This window comes from Felis catus, chromosome C1 (assembly GCF_018350175.1).
Source record: "Felis catus isolate Fca126 chromosome C1, F.catus_Fca126_mat1.0, whole genome shotgun sequence".
In the NCBI taxonomy this organism is placed as follows: domain Eukaryota; kingdom Metazoa; phylum Chordata; class Mammalia; order Carnivora; family Felidae; genus Felis; species Felis catus.
Window position 1 is genome coordinate 39,964,465 of NC_058375.1, and position 25,171 is coordinate 39,989,635.

At 39.4% G+C, this 25,171-nt stretch overlaps 1 protein-coding gene across 6 annotated transcripts in view; it reads left to right on the forward strand.

The window, feature by feature from the left end:
- ELAVL4 (ELAV like RNA binding protein 4) overlaps positions 1–25,171 on the forward strand; it is a 146,335-nt gene that overhangs the window by 48,732 nt on the left and 72,432 nt on the right. The window contains exon 1 of one of the 6 annotated variants that reach the window (XM_019836975.3): positions 4,350–4,556. The exons of 1 other annotated variant lie outside the window; for it this stretch is intronic. In XM_019836975.3, coding sequence (XP_019692534.1) covers positions 4,509–4,556 — 48 coding nt within the window. In that variant the 5' untranslated portion in view covers positions 4,350–4,508. Of the gene's footprint in view, positions 1–4,349; positions 4,557–7,577; positions 7,853–8,333; positions 8,638–25,171 lie in introns of those variants that run through there. 4 more of the 6 variants (XM_019836977.3, XM_019836976.3, XM_011285003.4 and 1 more) reach the window with 4 other exon arrangements.

A 25,171-nucleotide genomic window follows, 5' to 3' on the forward strand; every position in this document is an offset into this window, starting at 1 on the left:
AGCACTGAACTTTACCTATTGGACTAAGTCCTAATCTGCAACAGACATTTTGGTTAGAACTGGAACAGCCCATTCAGCCTTTCTTAGTTATTATTGTCTTATTATTATCTAAATGTTTTTGAGAGTCTTTGAATTGTATCTTCCTCAGCAAGATTGAATTATCTTGTAGCTAGGTACTAATTCATACAGTTTTCCTTATTTTCCATATTAATAACAAGTACCATATAGAGTGCTGCCTCTACCAAGCCTATCTGTTTTAGTCTTGGCAACAAACCTTAAGGGAAGTATTACTGTGCCCATTTTACAGGTGAGGAAACTGAGGCTTAGGCAGCCTAGCACATCTTTTTCCCTAAGATGGTGTTTAGTGCCTCCTAGTTGAATCACATGAAATAGGCCTTGGGATAGTTTTTGAGATGATGTTGAATGGAATCGTTGATCTTTATTCCTTCCTCATAATTGAGTGTTGCCTGGAGCCTGGCTCTGTCCTGTAAGGGGCTCAGGACATCAGAGTTCATCCAACCAATGTTTGCTGAGCAGCTACTGTATGTAAGGAATTTTGCCAGATTTGGAAGAAGTAGAGAATTAGGTCTGAATCAGGTACTCATCCTACCTGCTAAAATTTTTTGCTTTCCAGCTTTAATCCTTTGTCTCACTCACTTCAGATTTATAGCCTGGTCATAATGACAGGCTAAATGAGATACATTTTGAGGACATGTTTAGTTAGAAGCACTTCACAAAGAAATCTCTTGGTCACTTTTAGATGAGAAAAAATTACATCTTTTTCTTTCTCTTCTAGTCTGTGTCCATCTTCCTCATTTATTCAACAGATATTTATTAAGCATATTCTTCTATGAAGTGATGGAGAGGAAGTCTTACTTTTAGATAAGGAAAACACCTTTCTAGAAGAATGCTTAGATATAACCGTTGTGATTCCTATGATGTTGTGTGAAATTGTGCATATCAAGTGCCTAGTGTAGTGTTCAGTATACAATAGACTGCTGGTAAAAAAACAGTTTTTATTTGTACTTTATAAGTCCTATTATTTTATTTCTTCTTCTCCTCCCTCTCCTCTTCTCATCTTCCCTTCCTTCTCCTTCTCCTCCTCCTCCTTCTTCTACAATACTTTTTTACGATACTATACATTTTTTCTTTATTTGTAGTTGCAGAATTATGAGTCCAGAATTTTTTTTGAAAAAACTCTTGTGTTGAATTATTTTCTAAACTGTATTAATCTGGTTAAACACTGAATCCTTTGATGGTATGGCTATTCCATATTTATCTGTTCAGTGGCCTTTGATTTGTAAAGATTTATATTTACATGAGGGTATTTTGTTTGTTTCTTTTTTTATTATTTTTAGTGAAGCTCATCTGAGCTGAAATGGAAAGGCCCCAAATCCTTTAATGCAGGGATCTTCAGAAATCTCTGTGTGTTTGCACATTGACCCTGTTGAGTTTTCTTAGGCTGTGATGAAGAATATAACAGTGAAAAGTCCAGACAGGGACTCCACCTAAATTAGATTTTTTTTTTATAAATGTGTATTTACCTTTTTCAGAATTTTGTAAGTAAGGCAGTTTTCCTGTCCTTTAAATTTTCTTTCCCAGAAAGACATCCTAGTGCTTTAAGGGAATGGTCAAAGGCACTTTTGAAAAAGCGTACCTTAATTCTGAAAAGAAATCTTCTGCTTTCAGCTGCTTTTCTAGCATAAGGCATAGGAATGGAAAGAAAATGGGAAGATCAAGTGTGAATCAACCCAGAGGTTGGTTTACCTGCATAGGTGAACTCTAGGCAATTTAAGTGGACTAGACATCCATTTGTCACATTTTCCTACGCAGGAGCATTCTTGTAGCTCTTTCCTGCAATCCATAGTAGACAAAAATACTTAGGAAAGAGAAAAGCATCATACGGTCAGGTCATATATCTCTAAGAGAACATCGACAGTGAATTCCAAGACTCCATGTCAGTCTGGTGCATTTTTCTTGCCTCTATGGTATGTTTCCATTTTCCTATAAAATTTGATTTAATGTTTTTAACAGGAAAAAGAAAGACAAAACCAGTGCCACAATTCATCAAAGGAAAATTAGGCTTTAAATTTTATCCAAAGCCCTTAAATAGAGTATACCATTGTCTGGGCATACTGATTGTATTTTCTCTAAAGGAAGAAATGCCAACAGTTTTGGGTCTATTTTTCAAGGGAAGAGGGAGAAGATAATAAGAAATAGCAAGCACTACAGGAAAATGTCAGGTCATAGTCACTGATGATGCTATTTAAATGGTGTGCCATAATCATATTAGGACAGAGCACGTGGAATTCCTGATTTCTGCATGACAGTGAAGAAGGGCCAGCAATTATGTGTGTGTGTGTGTGTGTGTGTGTGTGTGTGTGTGTGTGTGTGTGTCTGTTTGTTCTACCTTCCCACCCTGTTTTGCTAATTCAATTGAGGTGCAAGAAGAGATAATCCAGATACCCAGAACAGGAGGAAAAAAGTCTGCAGCTGTGCTGGGAGGGACTGGTGTGAAGAGAGAGGCTCAGTCAGACTTGGAGTTTTGTGCTATTGCACGTGAATGCTCTGGAACTGCCCTAATCGACTGAAAATGAGCCGGCTACGGTCATATGGAACAGGTCTGTTTAGCCACATCGCTGGGTAGCATGGCAGATGGTAGACCGTCAATGGGTGGTATTGATTGGCTGGATTTGCCTTAGGGTAACAAGACTATGGTCCTTAAAACCCCGCTTCATCTTATTTTCCTTTGTGTAACTACGTACAGTTGTGGTTTACTCTTCTCACTCCCCAAGCCCCCAATATCTCCCTTTTTCTTTTTTCAAATCAAAAGCCTTTCCTGGTAATCAAAATAGAGAGGTTACCTTGAGATAAACACTCTTTAAATTATCACCAAGGCAAGAAAACTCGGGAATATTTTATTTACTAGGCTGATTACATTTTAATGTTTGAAGAAAGTGACATTTTTTAATTAGTGTTTAAGACATATGGTGAGTGTACAAATTAGCTTATTTCATACAACCAGAATTTGATGAGAGCAACTCCTTCTCATTCCCCAGTTAAAAATTGTCACTTGAAACTTAATATATGCGAGGAGGTTAAATGGTATTAAGCGAAGCAGCCTAGACTTAAACATGAAGGAGACAGTCACTATTGTATGTGGCTAAATATTGCCTGGATGGGCTGGAAAAATACTAGTATCGACATTTGTGTTTGCAAGAGGATGTGTAAGTTCTAGGGCATTAATTTTGTCCAGCCAAGAAAACAAAATTCCAGGTATCTGTGTGTGTTGGTTTCTCTTTTAGACACGAGAGAACGTAAAATAGTGCATGCATGCTCTTTAATAATATCCTCCTTTAAATCAGGCCATATAACAATATAAGGGATGAGATTTATTTATGTCCAGGTGATTCTTTATCTTTGAACATCCACCCTCCATCACTTGGGGCTTTCAGCTTGGGACATTCTATTTATTCCTGGCAGAGGAGCAAATTAATTGGAATAGAATTGTACAAAGGAGACACCAAGTTAGCTATACATCCAAAATAACACAGGACAGAAATGTTCCACGTTGAGGTGGATCTTAGGGAAAAAGAATAGGACTGAGGAGAGATATGATTCATTTGCTCTTGTGGTCATTTATAGCTATTTGTATAATTGTATTTTTAAAAGAGATGCTTAAGATTTTGTTTCTGTTTTTTTTTTTCCAGTGTCTTTATGTTTAAGCTTTCGGTTATTTCCTATCATAAAAGACCCTATCAAATAACCTCATGCTTTACTCAGAAGAAAAGTTGTACAACCCTTAAACTCTTTCCTCCATCTTGTATGTGATTCATCCATATGCTCACTTTTGATGGGTTTTTATCACGTGAGTCAATATTCTTCTCTTTTTGCTAAAGGAAAATATTTCCAGGGAGTTTTTGGTCCCTCCCCCACAGCCCTGCTCTGTGTTGATTGCATTTTCCTTGTTCATCCTTTGCTGAATGAAACAAAGCATGTTTGTGTTTCATTCTTCACAGTTCTTATTAGAATTGGTGATGGTGTTTTGTTTCCTCCCTATAAGTCAGGAGAAGGAATTTTATTTGTTTATTTTGACAAAATACAGAGAGATACAAGACACGATGCCTATCATGTCACACTGTACACCTAAAAGGCGGGGGCGGGGGTGGGGGGGAACACCACGATCCTTTAAGATGGTTCATTTGAATCTGTGCACTCTACCCACCTGGTGGTTATATAGTGAACTGTTACTTTAAAGAGTAGTTTAAACACCAGCCATGTTTGGGGCAGGCTGCTCTTGCAAAGAGAGCAGTACATATAACAGGAGTCTACTGTGTGTGAGATAAGGGGAAAATTCAGCTCACTGACTAGAGGTTTTAATGTGCGAACTCTAGGGAAATAATATATTGACTGTTCCGTGGCGCGCAAGAAAATTGAAGAACCCTTTGCAGACGGAGTGCTTTGCAAAGGATTCTATCTGTTTCTCTTAAAACAAAATCTGTGGCAAGATGTTTGAAATCAGCAGGACGCTTAATGCTGCTTTGTTAAATAATGAGGTAATATTTTGTCACTTTTTTTCTGGGCAGCATCTGTTTCCCTCCCCCCCCCTTCATTTTTTTCCCCCTATGTTTATGAAGGATTCTTTTTTCTTTTTTTTTTTTTCCTCTTTTTTCTTTTTCTCTTTTTTTTTTTTTCTTCTCATGGAAGTCAAGGAATACAATTCACGCTTCCCTTTCTGTTCCTTCCTTTTGGTGCTTTTGGAGAATTTGGTTTGTCTTTTTTATTTGCAGTTTCAGCCGGCTGCTGTTTCCTAGCCCATTGTGCCACGTAAGGCTTCTCCACTTAGCGGAGTAGGTAGTTATTAACGCTGAATTGGCTTCTGGTACAGTCCATCTGGACTCTGTGTGGGAAAGCTGGCTGCCGGCGACTGATGCTGACATATCTGCAACCTTTGGGATGTGTGCATGGTGGCAAGGGGCTGACTGATATGAGATTACTTCTTTTAAGGGAAATTGTTATTAATGAGTCAAGAAACTGCTCATTTATGGTAAGAGGGATACAGCGGCACTGGCAGCCCCACAGCTCTGGGATATCATTTTTAGGTTGCCTTAGCTGCCTGAGTGAGACAAGTTTCTTTCTGTGGTGGTGGAGGATTGTGGCAGAAAAAAAAATCATGCATGACTGGGAGACTCGCCTGCCTGATTCTTGAGATAATATATTGAGAATCTGTTGCTTTACAAATGTCACACCACTGATGGAGCGGTCAGCCCCTCACTCTGAAAGATGAATGGTACTATTGGAAATGCAATAATAAGGTTGACTTTTCCCAACAATAGGATTCTGCCTTTGTCTTTAGAGAAAAGGCCTCTGAGGACATTTGTGCATTTGTTTGAGGATTCCGTTGAAAGACTTTAGAGTGGAGGTTTTTTGGAGAAGTAATCAATATACAAAGTGCATGGATTTTTTTAGCCTAGCACAACCAGCTAATTATTTATACTGTAATATACAGTTCCTGTTTCAGAAAAGTGGCCAGAACGTCTTTTGATATACCTACTGTTGATTGATACCTAAGTGTGCTGAGATTAGTAAGGAAGGGAGAGAATGCTTTTAAGACATTCTGACTCTTACAACCTCCAGAGAGATACAAAGTAAAGATTTTGTTCTGGAGCGGAGCTGTTTTCATTTGTGTTTTTCAGCATTGTGTTCATGGTTTTCTTTTCACAATATTTTGATATTGATAGGATTGCATTCAGAGTTTCTGTTGTTGATTTGGGGCACCTGTACCTTCCCTATGTCTGTATGTTGAGCTCTTTAGAACACTTAACCTATGAATTCGTCCCTAGAACACAGTTCAACAGATACTATAGTACTGTTGTGACTTGTAGGACTCTGTGTATTTGCTGGAGAAATTATTTTAAAAGTTTACTTAGACCAGTATTATTTCACCATAACTATTGTTACCATTTTAACATTTCTACTTTTCTCTTTCATGTATTTTTATTTCGAACAGCTGAATGTATCATAGAGTGTACCCAGCACATACCGTTTTGTGGTGTATCTGTATTTTTAAAAGTGTGAATATGTACATTTTGTGTGTGTGTGTGTTCATGAAATAGTAGCTGGGAAAAAAAAACAGTTTTAATTTTTTTTAATATAAAGGTCATTTTCTTTTCTAACAATTTTTCATGGGCCCGTCTTTTCTTGGACTTTGAAGCCCAGAGTGTAGCATGATTTTCGGCCTCTATTTCTATTCTGCCCAGTCCCGTCTTGCTGTCAACTACAGCCAAAGATTTAAAATAATGTTGAATTATTTCCTTAGTAATACTTGTTACCTCTGTGTATTCATTGAGGAACAAATTGACTAGATTGTGAATTAAATAAATAGCAGTAATTTAGCCTTTTGGATAGAAGTAAAGCAGAAACTCTTCAGGTAAGCCACTTTAAAACCCAAACCAGAACAAATTACTATCCTATTGGAAGACTGGTGTCGCAGAGGTTATGACATGTGTAACATGGGCAGACAAACTGTATACATCACCACACACTTGCTAAATAGCTCTTTGCAAGTCTTTCAAGGGGCCAAAGATAAAAGACCTCTTTTGAAGGAGAGAAGCAAAATCACGTGTTCAGTTAAGCAAGATGAGCCCTCTGCACCGGTTATGAAATGATGCTGTTGTCAAAAGCATGCTTTACCATTCTCTATAGCAGTAGTGAAAGCAGAGAAGATGTGTTTTAGTGGATTTTTAAAAATTCAGATCATGCCTCTATCCAAGTTGAGAAATATATTCATTTAAATAAATCATTCATCATTCTCTGTTTTGAAAAGCTCAGACAGAAGGCAGAAAGGTAGAGGCTGACAGCTTTCCCCCTCCCCCCCCCCAGCTTTTTTTCTTTTTTTTTTTATTAGGAAGTAGTTTTCTGAAGCAAACTTGTATGAACCCAGTTCACAGAACAAGCACAGTCTCAAACTTGCCTTCTCTTGAAACCCTGGCCATGTTAGCTGCACAAGGAGCATTACTTACTGAAAATCAGCAATATTAGGAAATAATAAAGTTAAAACGTGGATGTATTAGCACATTAAAGTGCTTTTGTTGTATCTTTAAGCCTAGAGGCAGATCATTAAATATGCATTTCGCTAGAAAGCAACTGTCCAGAAAGATAAGGTGGTTGAAAATATTCCATACTGGAAAAGCCCTCTGTCAAAGGGGTTTGATGGTGCAGCCCTCAGGACAGGGGAAAGGGAGGACACTCCCACTATTAAGGTTTGCAAGCGGCGGGTGACCTGCAGTTGTTACAGTACTTTTGAGCTGGGAGGAGAGAAAAGGTAAAAATACAAGTATGGCTGTTGTTGCTTCTGCCTGGCCTTAATTACCAGACACAAGAAGCAGTTCAGAAATCTGGTCTCTGTTGTTGTAGAGGTCACCAAATCATTAACATCGTCAATCTGGCAGTAGCTAATTTAAATAGCACCTGATGTTGCAACGCCTCCCTTCCTTTCCCCAGCCAATCAGATCCTGGCTTCGGCTGACAGATGGTCCCATAAATGGATGTAAAAAGGGGAAGCTTCGAGCCAATTTCAGCAAGGCTCTGTTCAGTTGTTCTTATCTACATCCTAGAATCGGGGGTTTCAGCTCACTGCTCCTTTTCTTTCTTTTTTTTTTCTTTCTCTCCCCCCATCCCCTCCCCCCAAATAATTGATTTACTTTACAATCATCCACACTGTGTTTTGTGGATCTTTATATATATATAACAATAGTAGTCATTTAAAAAATACATTCTGAAACCTTTGCAAATTTTAAGAGAAGAGTCGAAGCTCTGCGAGACCCAATATTTGCCAATAAGAATGGTTATGGTAGGTATGACTAGATTTATAATCTGTTGTTTGTGTTGCTGGAGGGAAGAAAAACATCTACACCTTGGCCAGTCTTATGCTTGCACAAGAGTTTAGTTCTCTGCTGCTGTTTGGTTCCTACATTTACTATCTCTTTTGTGTAGAGAGTGCCGGTAGGTCCTTTTATTGAAAAGCAGTGGGGAAATAGATTGTCATTTTTAACAGGTCATTGTCAATTTTCCCTTCAACATAAAGGAGGGGGGTGATGTAGAGGGGAGGTGGGCCGAAATAATTGCTGATTTTTTGGAAGAGATTATATTACATGAGACCATATTGGCAAAAAAAAAAAAAAGGGTTTTGTTCTGTGTTTTTTTGTGAGGGAGAGGGGGTTTGTCTATGTGCCTGGGTTTTGTGGGGCTGGAGGGGATGTAGCGGGGTTAGGAATCTCCATTTCCGTGCTGGAAATTTAAAGCTCGAGAGGCAGTTCCTGGATACTGAGCGTTGAGATGGGCAGTTGTGTTTCGGGGGACTGCGCAGTCAAAACGGCAAAGAGAGTGATTTATTTGGGCTTCAGTAAATGCTGCATCTTGTATTTCAAAGAGTTTCCTGTCATGACCTCATAAAAAAGAGGAGGCGGCTTGTATGTGTAGCGGTGCCTGGCGTGTTGAGTTGTTGCTTCCTTCTCTGGGCAGCAGCTCTGTAAGAAGGAATGTCAGCTTTTACATAACGTTCCTTTCCGCTTTTGACACACTGTGTGAGGGTCCATCTTCTTCTGATCACAGATGGAGTGGAATGGCTTGAAGATGGTAAGTGAAAATTCAGAGGAAGGCAGCTTGGAGATTCCAGCCTTGTGTGTGTGTGTGCGTGCGTGTGTGTGTGTGTGTGTGTGTGTGTGTGTAAGGATGATGGACTGTGCATCGTAAATCACTGTGCAGATCGTGTGTGTGTCTGTGTGTGTGTTTATTAGTATTTCTCTTTTCTGAAACCCAGCATCCATCTCCAAGTGTAATGGCACTGCATGCACACAAGGCACACACACTGCCTCTTCCATCGAACACACATTTAGCCAAGCGAGGCTGGTGTCTTTTTTGACAATCACAATGTCACCGTAGCTGTTGGCTGGCGTGTCCACCGCCTCTGTGAGCTTTCAACAGAATTACATGACTGTTAAAGTTAAAGGCACATTTCTTTTTCAGTCTCCTGCTAGGAGTGATGGGGAAGGCTGGGTACGAGGGGTGGAGGAGGTGAGGTTCAGTACCAGCAGATGCAATTGTGAAGCAGGACTTTTGGATGTGGAAAGGGAAGTGGAAAACCATTCTGCCAAAGTAGTAAATCTATTTTTAGCATCATCTTTTTCGGGAAAAAAAGAAGCAGGGAAACTCCTTGAGTGCCGCTCCTGTCGCCTGATGTTGACCCTGAAGATATGGCACAAAATGGCACAATCAAATGCCACGAGTGCCCACTTTGACTTTGAATTTCACCAGCAATAGCTTTCACAGGGTTTCAAAGCCGGGTATGTGGGGAGGCTGTAAATTCATATCTATCTCACTTATTTTTTGCTAGAAAAGCCTGGGGAGGACTTTTCGCTCTGCATAGATGTTATAACAAAGCTGTGGTCTTTTTCCCATTCTTAGAGGATTGCCTTTGTCTGGCTGCTTGTTTTGATGGGTGTAAAACAAATAAGATTAGACCGAGCAGCCCAACTGAAAGCGATAGCTGGGAGGAAAACCCAATGAAAGGTTGCCGGGGAAACGAACAGAGGAAAAGCCGAGTAGGGAGCAGGTGGCTATCATGAGAACACACTGCAAACAGTGTAAAAAAGGGGGGGAGGACAGGACCTCGATTATCTTTGCTGTTCTTTGTGGCCGGCCCAACTTTAATTATTCTTTATAAATAGGTGTTAATTACATTTCTAACTCTGGTTTACAGTGATTTTTAGAAATCTATTTTTAAGCATCTGTTCTGTCTCTCCTGTTTTTTTTTTTTTTTTTTTTTTTGGTTTAAAAAATAGAGAGGGAGAGAGAAGAAGAAGAAGAGGGGGGAAGGGAGGGAAGGGAATCTTGCTTTTTTTTTTCCTCTCTCTCTCTTTACCCCTTTCCCCTGCTGTGAAATTGTACGTGCGAAAAATCGCAAGGAATCCTGTGAGGCCATTTGAAAAAAATGTAAATTATATTGAATGAAGTTGACGGAAGCATAATAGTGAACTCCCACAGCTGATAGGTTCTGCAAATGATTTCTTAGAAATTTCCAGCAAATATCCATTGGAGAAATATAGGTAGTATAGATCTACCCTAAAGCAATGATTTTGTGCTAGCTGATATTGGTGTTTTTACTAAATCAGATGTTGATACTACAATTCCAGGGAGTTCATTGTATCTTTCATTTTATATCCCAAGTAGAAATTACTTTTAAAAATAATCAATGAAAAGCTGCATTCTAGCCTCTTGCTTCGTTTACCTCTCCATACCTCCAACCACAAGGTCCATCAGGTGTACCTTTGCAACCACTGCAGTGCATTTGGTCCTGGGTCTAGTCTTGGCATAAACTGAGCGAAAAGCTGATTTTTTTTTTAGAGTCTCTGAACGTCTAGGACCCGTGCGTGCCCTGGGTGACAGGCATCTCTCCCTTTTCCTCTGAGTGTGCTTTACTAGTAGTCTCTTTTTCTCATGATGGTGGGTACCAGAAGGACTGAAAGGTATAGTGCTTAGGCAAACAGGAGGTTGCATAAAAACCATGATCTGTTCTGGTTTCTTCCAAATTAGATACACGATCAGGTAGCTAATATTAAGCCCAAAATGAGAGATTAAAAAATACTGAAATACGTTAAGAGGTTCGGAAATGTAATTGGCTTTACTGAAAGTGCTCTTAATTTTTACTCTCTCCATTGCAAATCTCTGCACTCACCCCCACCCCCACCCCCCGCCCATTCTTTTTACCTTGCAAGAAGCTTCTTTTTGTTTTGTCTTCTTATTGGGGGATTTTTTTTATTTGTTTTGACTCTTGAAGTAAAAATAAATAAACTTATTTTTGTCATATGTCATATACTTGAACCTTTGCTCTCTGTCTTGAGCATATGTCTCTCTTAAAAATTAGAATACGTTTTTTTTTTATTATCTGTAACATATTTTTTTCTGAGGAATTTCTAGCATATTTTCCTTAGGGCAAAACCATTTCCATAGAACTAGCACTTTGTCTTGGGTTGTAAAAAAGACACGTGGTTCCACTGCTGACCTTTCTTGCTTCTTTGTCTTAAAAACATTAATGCCTACTACCTGCACGAGGAGGTGTGCCTTTATGGAAGCTCTAGGCTAAGAGTGCATTTATTGAGAAATGAAAATCTGATCGGATATATTTCTGCAAAAAATACCTGACTACATCCCAGGCTTAATGGTCAGAATTTCTGTTTACCTCATTGTAACATATTGGCTAAATCGTTTAATATTCAAATTTTTAAAAGGATAGAATGAACATAGATAGGGAAGTAGCTGAGAAACTGCTTTGAGAATCATTGACTTATAAGATAATTTTAATATCTCAGAAAAAAAGCCTAACAGACAACTTGAGCACTCATTTTTGTAATCTCAGTTCCGCTCATTTCTAACTGCCATTCATTCAAGTCGTCCTCCTGGCCAGATATAGATGAGCTTGCTTCTGTTTGATAGTTTTCCAAAGCCTTCAAACTTTTTTCTCTCCCGATAGCTCTTCCTTGGTCCTTTGAACACTCAAGGATTTTGTTGTGAGGGGAAGGCCAGATTGTTATGAGCTAATAACGATCGAATATTTTTTTTAAAGAAAAAGAAAGAAAATGAGCTACGTGTTTGCATTTTAGTTCTTAACTCAGTCTTGAAAAAGGGTCTGAGACGTGATAGACTTCAGGTATTCTAAACTTAGCATTTCTGTTGGGGATAATCTATTTGACATTTCAAATCTAGAAATCATTGCCTGAACAGTGCTTTGTGTGTGTATTCAGGGTCTCTAGAAGAATTTGTGGGTAAATCAAGGTGTTTTTCTCAAGAATTACCATGAACAATGAAAGGGTTTCCGTCAGGGCAAGTCCTTTCTTCGGTTTGATTTCTTCCCTTTGCACTTATTTCCTTATTGTGGGTGGAATCTTTTCCTATATGTAGACCAAATACTATTCCTTCCATGAGGATATACGCTGCTTCAATTAGCCCTTGGCATCTTAATGCCTTATTTTAATTTAAAAAAGAAAAAAGAAAACTGAAACAAATTGTGTGTACCACAAATAAGGAATGGCGGTCTTGATAGAGGTCATTGTATGTGAACAGAAGTACTTTGGCCTTGACAAATTTCTTCATCAGTTCCAATGACCTGTGGCCACCAGGCACTTAATTTATATGTCTGGACACTTAATATGTACATTTGTTGGTGAGCTGGCCAGCGGATGCTAGACACATGAGTGTGCGCTGGCAAATGCTGCAATGCAGTATTTTTTCCCAATGTCATTGGGAATTTGGGGGGTATGAAGGGACATAAACATTCTCAAGCTTTTATCTTACCATCTTCCAGTAGATGGACCATGTTGCACAGAATTGGCCAATTCTCCTTTTGAAAGTGAAGTCAACCTTTTATTGCCCACTGTTCGTTCTTCCATGCGTTTGATAGATATGTGGAAATTATGTGTATGTGACAGAGGGAGACTCTGTGTGTGTATGTGTGTGTGTGTGTGTATCTGTGTAAGCATGTGTGTGTGTTTCTGGAATCCTGCACCTGTCTTAGGTTTTCCTTATTTGGTATTACCAAATGTGTATACATACTTGCAAGTATATGTGCATCTAAAAATGGAAAGAAAACCAAACTGGGCTGGCTTCCCATAGGAAGTGGCTTCTCCTCCTCACAGACTCCAAGAGTTTTCTTATTAGAAGAAATATAAAACTCAATCAAAAAAGATATATCCGGACCCTGCAGACTTCCATTTGTAACCAAACACCTTTCTTTAGTTGCCACTTGAGAAACTATAAATGTGCAAATCCCTAACAGTGTTTGTGAGCTAGAAGCTGCTCTTTCAATCAAGGGGTTGGGTTCAAATTAAAATGTATATGTTTGTGGAAGGAGAGTTGTTTTTTCTTTGGGAACATTTGAACCTAATCTTTAACCATTGGTAAAAACAAGTAGGAGGTAGGGTGGCTGTGTTAGCAGTTTGTGCATTGTTTTGTGAGTTTGTGTGTGTATGTGTGTGCTTTAGAAACATCCTTTTATTTTTAAAATCTCAGTGTATTTTAAGGATAGAGGGCCATTATAGGTCAGTGGCTTTTTAAAGGTAAAAAGAAAGGTGATCTGGGGGTGGGTGGGAATTGTCACAAGCAGTAATTGTCATAAATTACTCATCTAGAAATGGAAAGGAAAAAAAAAGGCCGGAGGACAAGAGTGGAGAGAGGTACCAACATGTGGATCCGCACTTGCCGATATAAGAGATAATGAGTGATAAATTTGAACTGGTGCAGTGCGGGATGCCCGATAATTTCTCAGAACCTTGACTTTGCAGGTTCATTACTTCCTTGCTTGCTTGTTCACACCTTTAATTATATCCAGTTTGGGATGCTAGCTAGGGGCACCAAAGATGAGCCATTTTGTTTGTTGTTTACTTCATTAAGTATTCAGGCAGTGTGCTCACAATAGCTATGGAGCATCAGTGTTAGGAATCAAGCACTTTGGAAATGGAATTGTTACAAAAGAATAAAAAATAAGAAAGCAATCAGCCAGCTAGCTTGCTTTGGCTGTTCACTCCGCTTAATGGTAATATTTATGCTGTTCCTTGTACATTCATTAAGAAATAAATTATGCAGTGTTAGAGTCCTAATTTGCTGGTGGCTCCCCTAAACCCTGTCACTCTCTCTACCTCTTTTCTCTCTCTCCCCACGCTCCACCGCCAAGCTTTTGCCTTTTACTTGACCATTTTAGGACTGACCATTTTGCTTTGGGGAAGATCGTTATTCAGTTCCTCATTGTATTTAATACCAGAGATATTTTCCTCTCAATATGGATCTTTCTGTATAAGGATCACGAAATGCTGAACACCATAAAGGAATCTTTAAATAATTTTTGTTGAGGAAGCAGTGAAACTGTTGAAGAAATAAGGTCAATGTAATTGTTGTGCTTGGGTTTTGTTTTTTGTTTTGTTTTGTTTTTGGAAAGCCTTATTTTTAACCAAAAAAAGTAAAGTGCAAAACTAGCATATGTGATTTTTTTTAAATGGAAAAAGATTACAAGTCATAGGTATCTCTTAAAAAACTTACCTTGGACTCTGGTTTGAAAAATGACATTTAAACTCGAGTTTAGTTTTTAAATTGTTCATGTTAAAGCTATAAAATGTTATTCATAAACATTTTTTCTATAAGAAGTTTAGTTCTATTTTCAGGATACGAGGAAGCAGAGAAACCATCCTAGCCAAGATGGCGAATTCTGAAAAACACACTACAGGGTGGAGGTTTCCCCCTCTCTGCACTTTGTGGCATTGAATCCACTCCTGCTTGTTGTATGCATCAGTTACCTGCTGTCATCTACTGTCTTGTAGCAACTAGCCCTTGAAGTTGTTTTCCCAACTGTGTTCATAGTAGAGGTTAGCTATCATTTGTTGTTGGATGAAGATGTGTTTGTTGAGGACTTGCTATGTGTATTTCTTTGGAAGGTGGAATTCAGCTTCACCGTTTTCTTTTTCTTCTGACACTGATCAAAAAACTTCTAAGAGGCTAAGTCCCTGTGATTGGGGCTAACGTTGTGGTGAGGGATTTTAAACTTGGATGTTACATAATGAGGTTTGTGTCAAGTTATGAGAAGAGATCTGTTTGAACATTCAAGTACACAAATGTTTTTCTTTTTGTATTTGTAAGAGCCTAGGCGTGACTCCAAAAGATAGATATAAAAGGGGGGGGGGGCGCCTGGGTGGCTCAGTTGCATGAGTGGCTGACTTCTGCTCAGGTCATGATCTCGCGGTCGGTGAGTTTGAGCCCCGTGTCAGGCTCTGTGCTGGCAGCTCGGAGCCTGGAGCCTGTTTTGGATTCTTTGTCTCCCCCTCTCTCTGCTCCTCCCCTGCTTGTGCTGTGTCTCTCTCTGTCTTTCAAAAATAAATAAATGTTAAAAAATTTTAAAAAGAAATAAAAGGTCTTCTGGACATTTTTGTCTATAAGGTTCCATATATGCAGATGTTTGCTTTCAGGAAAAGTAAAGTTTAGGCATTTGGGAGGAACTCGTCTCTCTGTCAGCTCCTGTGGAGCTTGGCTAGAGCCTGTTAATTTTACAGAAATACGAATGCCTTTCTTCCAACAGAGATGACTCTTTGAGTACCTTTCCCCATGTCACCCTCCGGGGAGGACCTGAAAAGATAGTGGCCCTCTTGGCATGTACCTGTGCAAACTGTAAGTCTGCACATAGAGCAGAAATCATAGAGTAACTTTGTGACACACACTAAATACTGCATGGTGTGTGTGTGTGTGTGTGTGTGTGTGTGTGTGTGTGTGGCGGGGTATGTATAGATAGACAGCCATGACCCCCAGTGTGCTCTGGATGTGCCAATAATGGCTTCTGAAGTAGCCTATGTTTTCCTAAGCTGCCAGTCTAAACCTTCAGAGTTTTCCTTTCTAATTTGTACATGAAAAATAATAGGCTGAATTGAACTTTTTTTTCAAGTGCCCCCTTTGAAGATGCAGCAGTAGTAAATACAGCTTTAATGATAAACTTTAGCTCTAAGTGCTATTTAAAAGTCTGTCATGGAAAGCCTGAGAACTTGCAATCTTTACTAATGAAACTTTTATTAGGAGAGTGCTCACTTAAAATGGAGTAAACGACTAAGTCCCTGTAATGTGTGATTTTGACCAGATTTGACTCATCCTTTCTTATGTTACTTTTTGTAATGCAGCCAACCACACATCTAAAATTCTGGATATTGTACTTGTCTTCAATATTAATTATCTCTGTTGACGCACTGGGTACAGACAGTACAATTCCCACAAGTCCAGATTCTTACTGTAACACCAAAACAAAAGTGATATTTATGAATAATATTGGGAAAGTTGTCCTCATAGTAACCATTCCCCAAAGGAAGCTTTACATAAATGTGCATTTATTATTCAGGATATTAAAAGGGAATCCTTAGCTTTTACATTTTAATTTGGGCTAAAATATGTAAATTGGTTTTATTTTGGAGTTGTTCTGTTTTAGGTGGCTTTGGGGGAGGATAACTTTCTAGCTTGATTATATTTTAATCGCCTCTGTAGTAGAAAAGGTTCCAATCCTGAAATCAACCTGGTTATTGTGATTAGGACCCAGAGGGCCAGTGTGCAGATGAGGCTAAATACATATCACATCGATTTGTACACATGTAGAAAAATTAGATTTGTTTCTACTAGATACCACTGTCTCCATGTCTTTATTGGCAGGGCCAGCTCAGAAGCCACGGAGCCACAAGTCTGCCTGTGGATTTACAGGACTTTCATGGTGTGCCTGTACAAGCAACCATCTGGAAATATTGCCCTTTGTCTTAAGAAACCGGGAAGGGCAAAGGACTTTAAAGTCAGGTGGATTTGGATTAGAATCCTGACTTTCCCTATTAGTAAAAGGGTGATCTTGGATGAAGTCCTTCAGCCTCTGAGCTTCAGTTTCCTCATCTTTAAGATGCAGATGATAATGCCTGACTCACAGGGTTTTTGTGAGGCTCAAATGAGAAACGGTATGTGAAGGCATCAGTCATACACCTGAATATTAAAGGTGCTTACAGGATGTTAGGTCTCCTTCAGTCTGCCCGTGCCAGATGTCCTGGGGAGAAGTGACATTGAATGATGCCCTCATAGTCTCTATCCTCTCCCCAGAACTCAAGGAAGGGGGCAGGGGTGGTGGCACAGTAATTTTTAAACACAGATAGTCCCTCAGTTCTTCCCTGGAATTGTGTGGCTTTGTTAAGTTTCTCCTAGGGTTTTGTAAGGTACATTCACGGTCTCCTTTGGAATTAGAATTAACTTGGGATTTAGTTGTTAAAAGAGAAAAAAGGTGAACATAAAAATTAATTTTAGTTGGTGCTGTTCTTTTTATTATTATTATTTCATGAGTCTGTTAGGAAATTCAGAAGTCAACTGATAAAAACCAAAAAAAAAAAAAAGTGAAGCTCATTAATGCAATATCATCTCTGCTAAAATATGTTATTATAACCTGTGACCTATTTGAATTTGGCCCAAACCAACTTATTTTGGAGCTATGTTTTCCCTCTTCACCACATCACCTTTTTCTTTCTGTCCTTTTTGTTTCCCCAAAAGACTGAATTTTGAAGTTCTGATTTTCAAGGAGTGGTGAAGAGGTTGAGGCAAAAAGTGGCTTAATGAGATTTTTCTAACTCGCCATCAGTTTTCTTTCTCCTGCTTGGTGAGGCAGGATGATGGATGGCTTTGGCAGTGCAAACAGTTCTAGAAGCGATTGCATTGACTGAAGAGGTGTGGGAGATGTGAGCAGAATGCTGGCCCTCAATTTATTACCTTCCCATTTGTAGGAAAGAAAGAGAAAAGAGTAAGGCCTTGATGTAACTGTTGGTCACACACACTTGGGAAAGGTAGTGGTGTTAGGACTCGTGTTAAGCTGAGCCTAACTTTGTGCCTTTTTCCCGAGGCTCTGAAAGGGGGAATAAACAGGCACATTTAATAAAATTGACAACTTGCTTTAAATTGGGACCTGTTGCTGTCACAAGTGAGGACAAAGAAATAATACAAGTAGTACCTGAAGGTGCTTGAGACTTAAACTGAAAACATAACCTTTAGAACACTATTTTAATGTCATGGATTTTGGATTCCACTTTATATGGTCAAGGGAAGGATGTGAAAGGGAGTAATTTTCTTTCCTTCAATTTAATCCTTAAAATAAGGGGAAGGATTATAAATTGATCTGATCCCCCAAGCACTATTTTCCAGGACTTATGCTTTTATAAAAAAAGACCCTTTACTGTGAAACAGACAATAGAATTTTTCTCTTTCCATGTGTATCTATTTCAAGGCTTCACCAAGTTCTTCTAAGGATTTTGTAAGCAGCCTCATATATGGTATGCAAGCTCTCTGGAAGAATTTAGTCGATTTTTACATTGTGTGTGTTCGGGCAGAAATACGCCAGTGGAAGAAAGGGGCTTGAATATGGAGAAGGGTAGAAGATGTTTCTGTACAGTTTAGCCTAGAAAAATTTCACACCTATTAATGAAGGACCAAAAAGAGATGATCAGGTGAATGATTTGAGCAGGTGACTAGACAGGGGAGGGGCAGGTGGATATTCTTAGGATCTCTTGGCTAGCTAAATGTTTGTATTATTTAAAAATTGACCCCTATTTAAGCCAGTACTTGAGTCTCAATTCCTTCTTGCTTTACACCACTGGCTTAAGGTTATCTGCAAGAAGAAAAGACTTTTAGCTTAGAGGAGCTTTAATAAAAACTCTTAAACAGGTCTCTAGTTGGTGTATTTTGGAGACAGGGCTTGCAGTTGCTATAATCATAACAGCACTCTTCCCGAACTACCGTTGTGTCAATTTTCTAAGAACAGAGGAGCAAGTTTGTATTTCTAGAACTTGAGCTATTCCCAGCACAGTTCTGCTGTAATGGATCTGTGACTAGGGAGATCATTTCTTACATTCACTTAACATTGTATAATTTTTGCTCTATGGTGTCAGGTTGATCTCCTTAATGTAGTTGGGGCATGTGTTATTAACCCCTTTTTATAGAAAATAAAGCTTAGCTGCCTGCCTTAGGATACATGCTTAAGAATATCAGAAGTCTTAGCTCCAAAGTATTTAGGAATACATCCAGCTTAGCCAAAGTTTACTTCTCTAGGGGAAATCAAAAACAAAAACAAAACAAGTGAAGCAATTCCTTTTCTAGATCAAGTTTTTCAGTGTGGAATTAGCAAATACAATGGCATGTCTGTGCATATAAATCACATTCTAGGTGCCTTCTGGAATGTCATAGTATTTAAAATGTATTCTAATCTAGTGGGTAAGGACAGTGACAGGCAGAATGTGAAGAATGTCTCAGCAGAGAAGGTAAAATATACAGAAGAGGAGACATTCATTGTTGTTGGAGGAAGGAGGCAGGCTTCACGGAGGAAATGTCATTTGTGTGGAACCAGGAAAGATGGATAGGCAGAGAAATTAGGGAAAGGGAGAATTCTGTGTGTAAAGAAGAATGTAAGTAAAAGGCACGGGGATGGGTACTTGCTGAAGGAATAAGTAGTCTGGTGTAAATGCAGCATAGGATGTGTAAAGTTAAAGAAATAGTTAAAAGCTATCATTTAGGAAGGTTAAGGTGTTTTGACTTGGTTTTAACTTTATTTGAATCAGTAGCTCTGGAATGTGTTAGTTCAAAGGATTGTTAGTTTCCTGATTGTTTTGCAGAGAAGACTTGCCTTTATTGGGTCATGATTTCTCAGAAGTTGAAGTCACCCTAAAGATGCTTCTTAATTAGATATTGGTCATTCAGAGAGAATTGACATTAAAGCACTCTTCTGGTCAGAATGTGATGTGATGATGATGATGATGATGATGATGATCACTGGTGAAGTCACGTTGAGGCTTGCTTTTAGGCTTACAGTGCCAAAAAGCACTAGGAGGAAAAATACCAACTTTATTTCAGATTGTAAAGAAATGTGCCGTTAGAGGAGCACACTGCATTCTCTCACCAGCAGGGTACCAGTGCTCATGTCATGGGAAAATGTGTGGCCAGAGATAGGATAGTGGTAGTTTGGGAAAAAAACTTATTTCCCCCAGAATAGAATATACCCGCTTCAGACTTCCAAGTGCATGTACCAAGGCATGCTTGTCTTCCCTGGTAGTCTGTGAGCCCTAGAGGGCAGAGATCATGTCAGATGCTCTCTTATTTCGATGTTGGGCACACAGTAACTACTCAATTTAAATGTTTACTGAATTGAGTTATCCTTTTTTAAAGAGCCTGAACTACAGAGTTGGAAGACTTGTGAGTCTTGGGTCTGCCATTTAGTCTACCTTAGTCCAAATCACCCCATCTTGCTGACAGCTTCAGTTTCTTAATATGTAAAATAGAATCCATATCTTGTTGGGAGGATCAGTTAAACCATATCCTTGATACACCCTCACAGACAGAATAGCATTATTAGTAAATTACTAGGTTTAGTTTTGCCTCCAGTTATTTTACTGGGTCTTTTGACCAGAATTTTTTTAAGTAAAATAATAAATGAAATAGAAAAGAAAACATCAGTAGCTAGTGCTTAGGAAGGGTAAGTATTATTTCATGAATCTTTTGTTTCAGTTGCCTATGTTTTGAGTTGTGATGTGAAGTTGATGTGTGTTCAGTATGTTTCTTACTTTTTTTGCTTTGTTGGATTCCGGTCGGTAAATTTTGAAAAACACTGTTCTGTTTTTTTTGTTTTTGTTTTTTTTTTACTTTTTTTAATGTTTATTTATTTTTAAGAGAGACAGAGACAGAGACAGCGTGAGCAGGGGAGGGGCAGAGAGAGAGGGAGACACAGAATTCAAAGCAGGCTCCAGGCTCTGAGCTGTCATTACAGAGCCTGACGCAGAGCTCTAATTCATGGACCGCGAGATCGTGACCTGAGCCAAAGTCAGATACTTAACTGACTGAACCACCCAGGCCCTTGAAAAACACTGTTCTAGATGATCATGAGCTCCGCATTCTCCAAACAAACAAAATCCATCGTTTTTTTTTTTTTCAGAGCTATGCAATGCAAGATCTCTAGTATCTCCCAAATTATTAAAGGAAGCATGGCATCTGATTATTTTACATTTAATGTGAAACTGTATCTTTAGTCTTCGAAAATTCATGCTATCTGCATGGTATATGCTACGGCTCTCTATTAATCAAAGTATTTATTAACTAGCAAATCTTATTCCTCGGTCATGCCACCTAGCTGAACCTTCAAAGTAATAATACTAATGATAGTAGTAAGTAGTGGAGGTGATCTAAAGGTGAGACCAGAAATAATGAGATTAGCTTTCATTTCTTGAGCTCTTACTATGAGTCAGGCACTGTGCCTTACACACCATCCCTTTTAATCCTTAGAACAACCTTAAAAGGTAAATGTTAATTTTCCTATTTTATGGATGAACTAACGGAGATTTTGAAAGGTAAATTAAGGTTACACAGGCAGTAATTGATTGGGCCAGATTTGATTTGAACTCAGGTGTGTCTGATTCTAGAGTGAAATTTAAACGTTTTATTCAGTTCCATGAAAATGTATTAAGATGCCTACTCTGTGGTAGCACTGTACTTCTTTACAAATATTGGTGGGTCAGTTGGTCCCCGCTCTTTTTTTTATGTTTATTTGTTTTTGAGAAAGAGAGAGAGAGAGAGAGAGAGAGAGAGAAACAGAGCGCAAGCGGGGGAGGGGCAGAGAGAGAGGGAGACACGGAATCTGAAGCAGGCTCCAGGCGCCAAACTCCTAGCTGTCAGCACAGAGTCCTACGCAGGGCTCAAACCCACAAACCACAGATCGTGACCTGAGCCAAAGTCGGATGCGTAACTGACTGAGCCAGCCAGGAGCCCGAGTTCTCTGCTCTTCAGGCTTTACTGTGCGTGAAAGTGGGTGAGATGTGATTTAATCACAGGAGGGCAGCCACAGAAACTTCCGTACCAAGTATTTAATTTTGGAAGTACTGAGACAGGTGCCTGCCACATAGTAATTATTCCAGATTTATTGAATTGAATTGAAATTGGATTAATAGATGGTGATTGGGAAGGGAGTGGGAGAGTACTGGAGGACCTTTGTACTCAAAAATGTCCTTGCCTGGAAAGTGGCAGATCCATCTGCCCTAAAACCAACCTATGCCCTTTGAAACTCCTAAAACTTGCAACAGGGAAAAGCCAACCAGAGTTCAAGAATTCAAATTGTGGGGGCATCTGGGTGGCTCAGGCAGTTAAGCATCCGACTATTGATTTTAGCTCAGGTCATGATCTCATGGTTGTGGGATTGAGCCCTGTGTCAAGCTCTATGTGGACAATGCTGAGCCTGCTTGGGATTCTCTCTCTCTCTCTCTCTCTCTCTCTCTCTGTCCCTTTCTCTCTCTCAAAAAGTAAATAAATGTTTTTAGAAAAAATTCAAATTATGAACTTCAAGTTTCATTCAGGCAGAGAGAACCTTCTCTATCTTAGTATGAAAAGAGAAACCATTGGCAGAAACATTTAGAGAATGAAAATAGAAGGCGGGCTTCCTTAGAATGAAAAACAATAATTATTATTGTCGTTATTGTTATTCTTTCTATACTAACCTTATATCTTGAGCAAGTCACATTACCTCTGTGAGCCTCAGTTTCCACATTTGTAAAATAATCTATACTTCTTGGGGTTGTTGTGAGGATTAAATAGATCCATTTAATAAAGCCTTGCTAAGTACTTACTGTTTAGTGGTCTCTGAGGATTTAGCATAGAGACATAGCCCCTGAGTATCTGGCAAAAGTGCAATGAGAGTGGGATTCAGCCCCACCACCTGCAAAGCCCACTGCTGAAAGAATGCACCCTTGCATTCTGCTTTGGGGTGTGTATATTATTGTCATATGTGCCTCTTTTGCATCATTGGAGGTTCACGTTCATTGAGGGTAAGGTTGTCATGATATTCATCTTTTTATCTTCTACTACCCATGGGCCCCTGCTTACCCATTGGTGCAAGGTTACCTTATACAGTTGTCACTCAATGAATCTAACCCAGGTCGGCAAATATTTACCAAGTTGCTCAAGGTGCTGTGCTGGGAAAGGAGACTAGCATTTGCTGAACAGAGTTGAGTTTAAAGTGACTTCAACGTATAAAAGGGGAACAGTATCATGAGGTGGTGATAAATTCCCCTACTGCTAAAAATGCCCATGATCTATTCAGGAAGAAAATATGGCAGTGAACCTAAAAAAATAGTGTTTTCTTTCTTTTTCTTAGTGCTGTTTTGTTTGTATTTTTAAAATTTTTTTTAACATTTTTATTTATTTTTGAGAGACAGAGAGAGACAGAACATGAGCAGGGGAGGGGCAGAGAGAGAGGGAGACACAGAATCCTAAGCAGGTTCCAGGCTCTGTACTGTCAGCACAGAGCCGATGCAGGGTTCGAACCCAACAACCGTGAGATCATGATCTGAGCCGAAGTCGGATGCTCAACCGACTGAGCTGCCCAGGTGCCCCTGTTTTGTTTGTATTTTGTGGGGAACCAGTGTATTTGCTACAGGCACACAGTTGAGATGTGATCTCAAAGATGGCTACATTAGAGATTTGTGGCTCAGGATCAAGCCCAGCTGCCTTCACAACACCCATGAGACCCTCTGTGGCCTGTCCCCACCCTCCTTTCCAGACTCCCATCCTGCAGCTCTCAGCCTTCCATTCATTCTCCACTGTGGAACTTCACCATGCTCTTCTGTACCTATGCTCAAACAGATCCCTTGGTGTCAAACATCCTTCTACTTTTCTCCACCTGTCTTCAAGAGACAAATAGGTGACTTCTCACCTAGGAAAGGTGACTCATGCTGGGACTCATGAGCACTGCCAGCATCCTTCTGTCATTGGTCTTCCCCAGTGCATTATCAGTTGTTGACTTTCATGTTGCACTGCCACCTCAACAATCAGGACTGAGTTTATCTCTGTGCCTGTTTCCTAGTAAGTGCTCGGTAATGAATTGTTAACTGAATGATAGAGTTGGATGTTGGTTATATGTTCACAAAGGGGTTGCCATCAGGTGCGCCGTTATCCTCTAGCCTGTGAGAGGGAAGTTGGACCCAAAGCCCTCTGCCATGACGACTGATTTTGACACTGCTGTTGCTCACCAACCGTAGTTCTGTAACTTTGGGTTGAAGATCTTGAGGATGCCTTATTTACGTGAAACTCCCTGACTACCATGACTCACCTTGTACTTCCTCATTAATTCTTCTTTCTTTCAGACTTCTTTATGTCCCTTGGTCTCTACCACATGGTTAACAATGATACATCACAATAATAGTGACCTTTTATAGTGTATGTGTCAGGCTTTACAAACAGAACAAACTTAGGTTATGTCATTGAACCTTATAACTCTAGGAAGCAGGTATTTTTTTTTTCTTTTAAAAAATTTTTTATTATTTTATTTTAGAGAGAGAGCATGCATGCTGGAGAGAGGGGCAGAGAGAGAGAGAGAGAGAGAGAGAGAGAGAGAGAAAATCTCAAACAGGGCTCATCCCACAAGCCTGAGATCATGACCTGAGCTGAAATCAAGAGTCCATCACTTAACTGACTAAGCCATCCAGGTGCTCCTGAAGCAGGTATTTTTATTCCCATTTTTAAGAAAGAGCACCGCATAGTTTATGTAACTTCTACAAGGTTACATGTCTAAGAAGTATCAGACTGGGAATTACAAGCCTAGTCTGTTTGATCCAGAGCCCATGTTCTATCTCCTATTTTATATTATTCACTTCTTAAAAGGAAGGGACTGATGATAGACATTTAGCCTAGTGGTTATTAATAGAGACTTCAGTGAAGATTGCCAGAGTTCATATCCTGGCTTTACCAATTATGACTTTGAGCAAATCACTAATCCTGCCCCCCACGCCCCAATGCTTTAGTTTCTTCATCTGTAAACTAGGGTTATTTTGAGGATTTGATGGACCAATGTACTTTAAGAATTTAAAACAATAAAAATAAAGAATGTAAACAGTGCTTAGCATATAAAGTGCTAATGATAAGCATCATTATTATTGTCATGTGAAATTAATTTGGGTCCTATTCTTCAAATATTTGTTGGATGCCTGCTATATGCCAGACACTGTTCAAGGTACTAGAGATACAGCAGTAACTAAGACAAGTCCTTGCCCTCATGGGGCTTTCATTTTAGAAGGGGAAGACAGGCAACAGAATAAGTAAGTAAGTAGAATTAGTAGATAGATTGTGTGATGTTTTATAATTCCATGTGATGAAATGCTATTTAAAACATACAATGAGGGGCGCCTGGGTGACTCAGTCTTGAGCATCTGACTCTTGAATTCATCTCAGGTCATGATCCCAGGACCATGGGATTGAGCCCCACATCAGGCTCTGTCATAAGCATAGAGCCTGCTTAAAATTTTCTCTTTCTCTCTCTCTGTCACTCTCTTTCTCACTCTCTGCCCCTCTCCTCTGCTGTGCACACATGTTCTCTCTAATATAATAAGTTAAAAAATACAGTCAGATAATGGGTTGGAGAGTGGCACTAATGAGTATTTGTTTGTGAACGTGTAATGAGGCCACAACAGTTCAGCCAGCGTCTTGCTTCTGCTTGGTAAGCTGGAGCAGTCATTGTCCTGTTCTGACTAGCTGCTGACTCTTGGGGTGACAGGCATACCCTACCTGCATTCAGTTTGGGGTGGTCATCCCTGGAGTAGCAGGA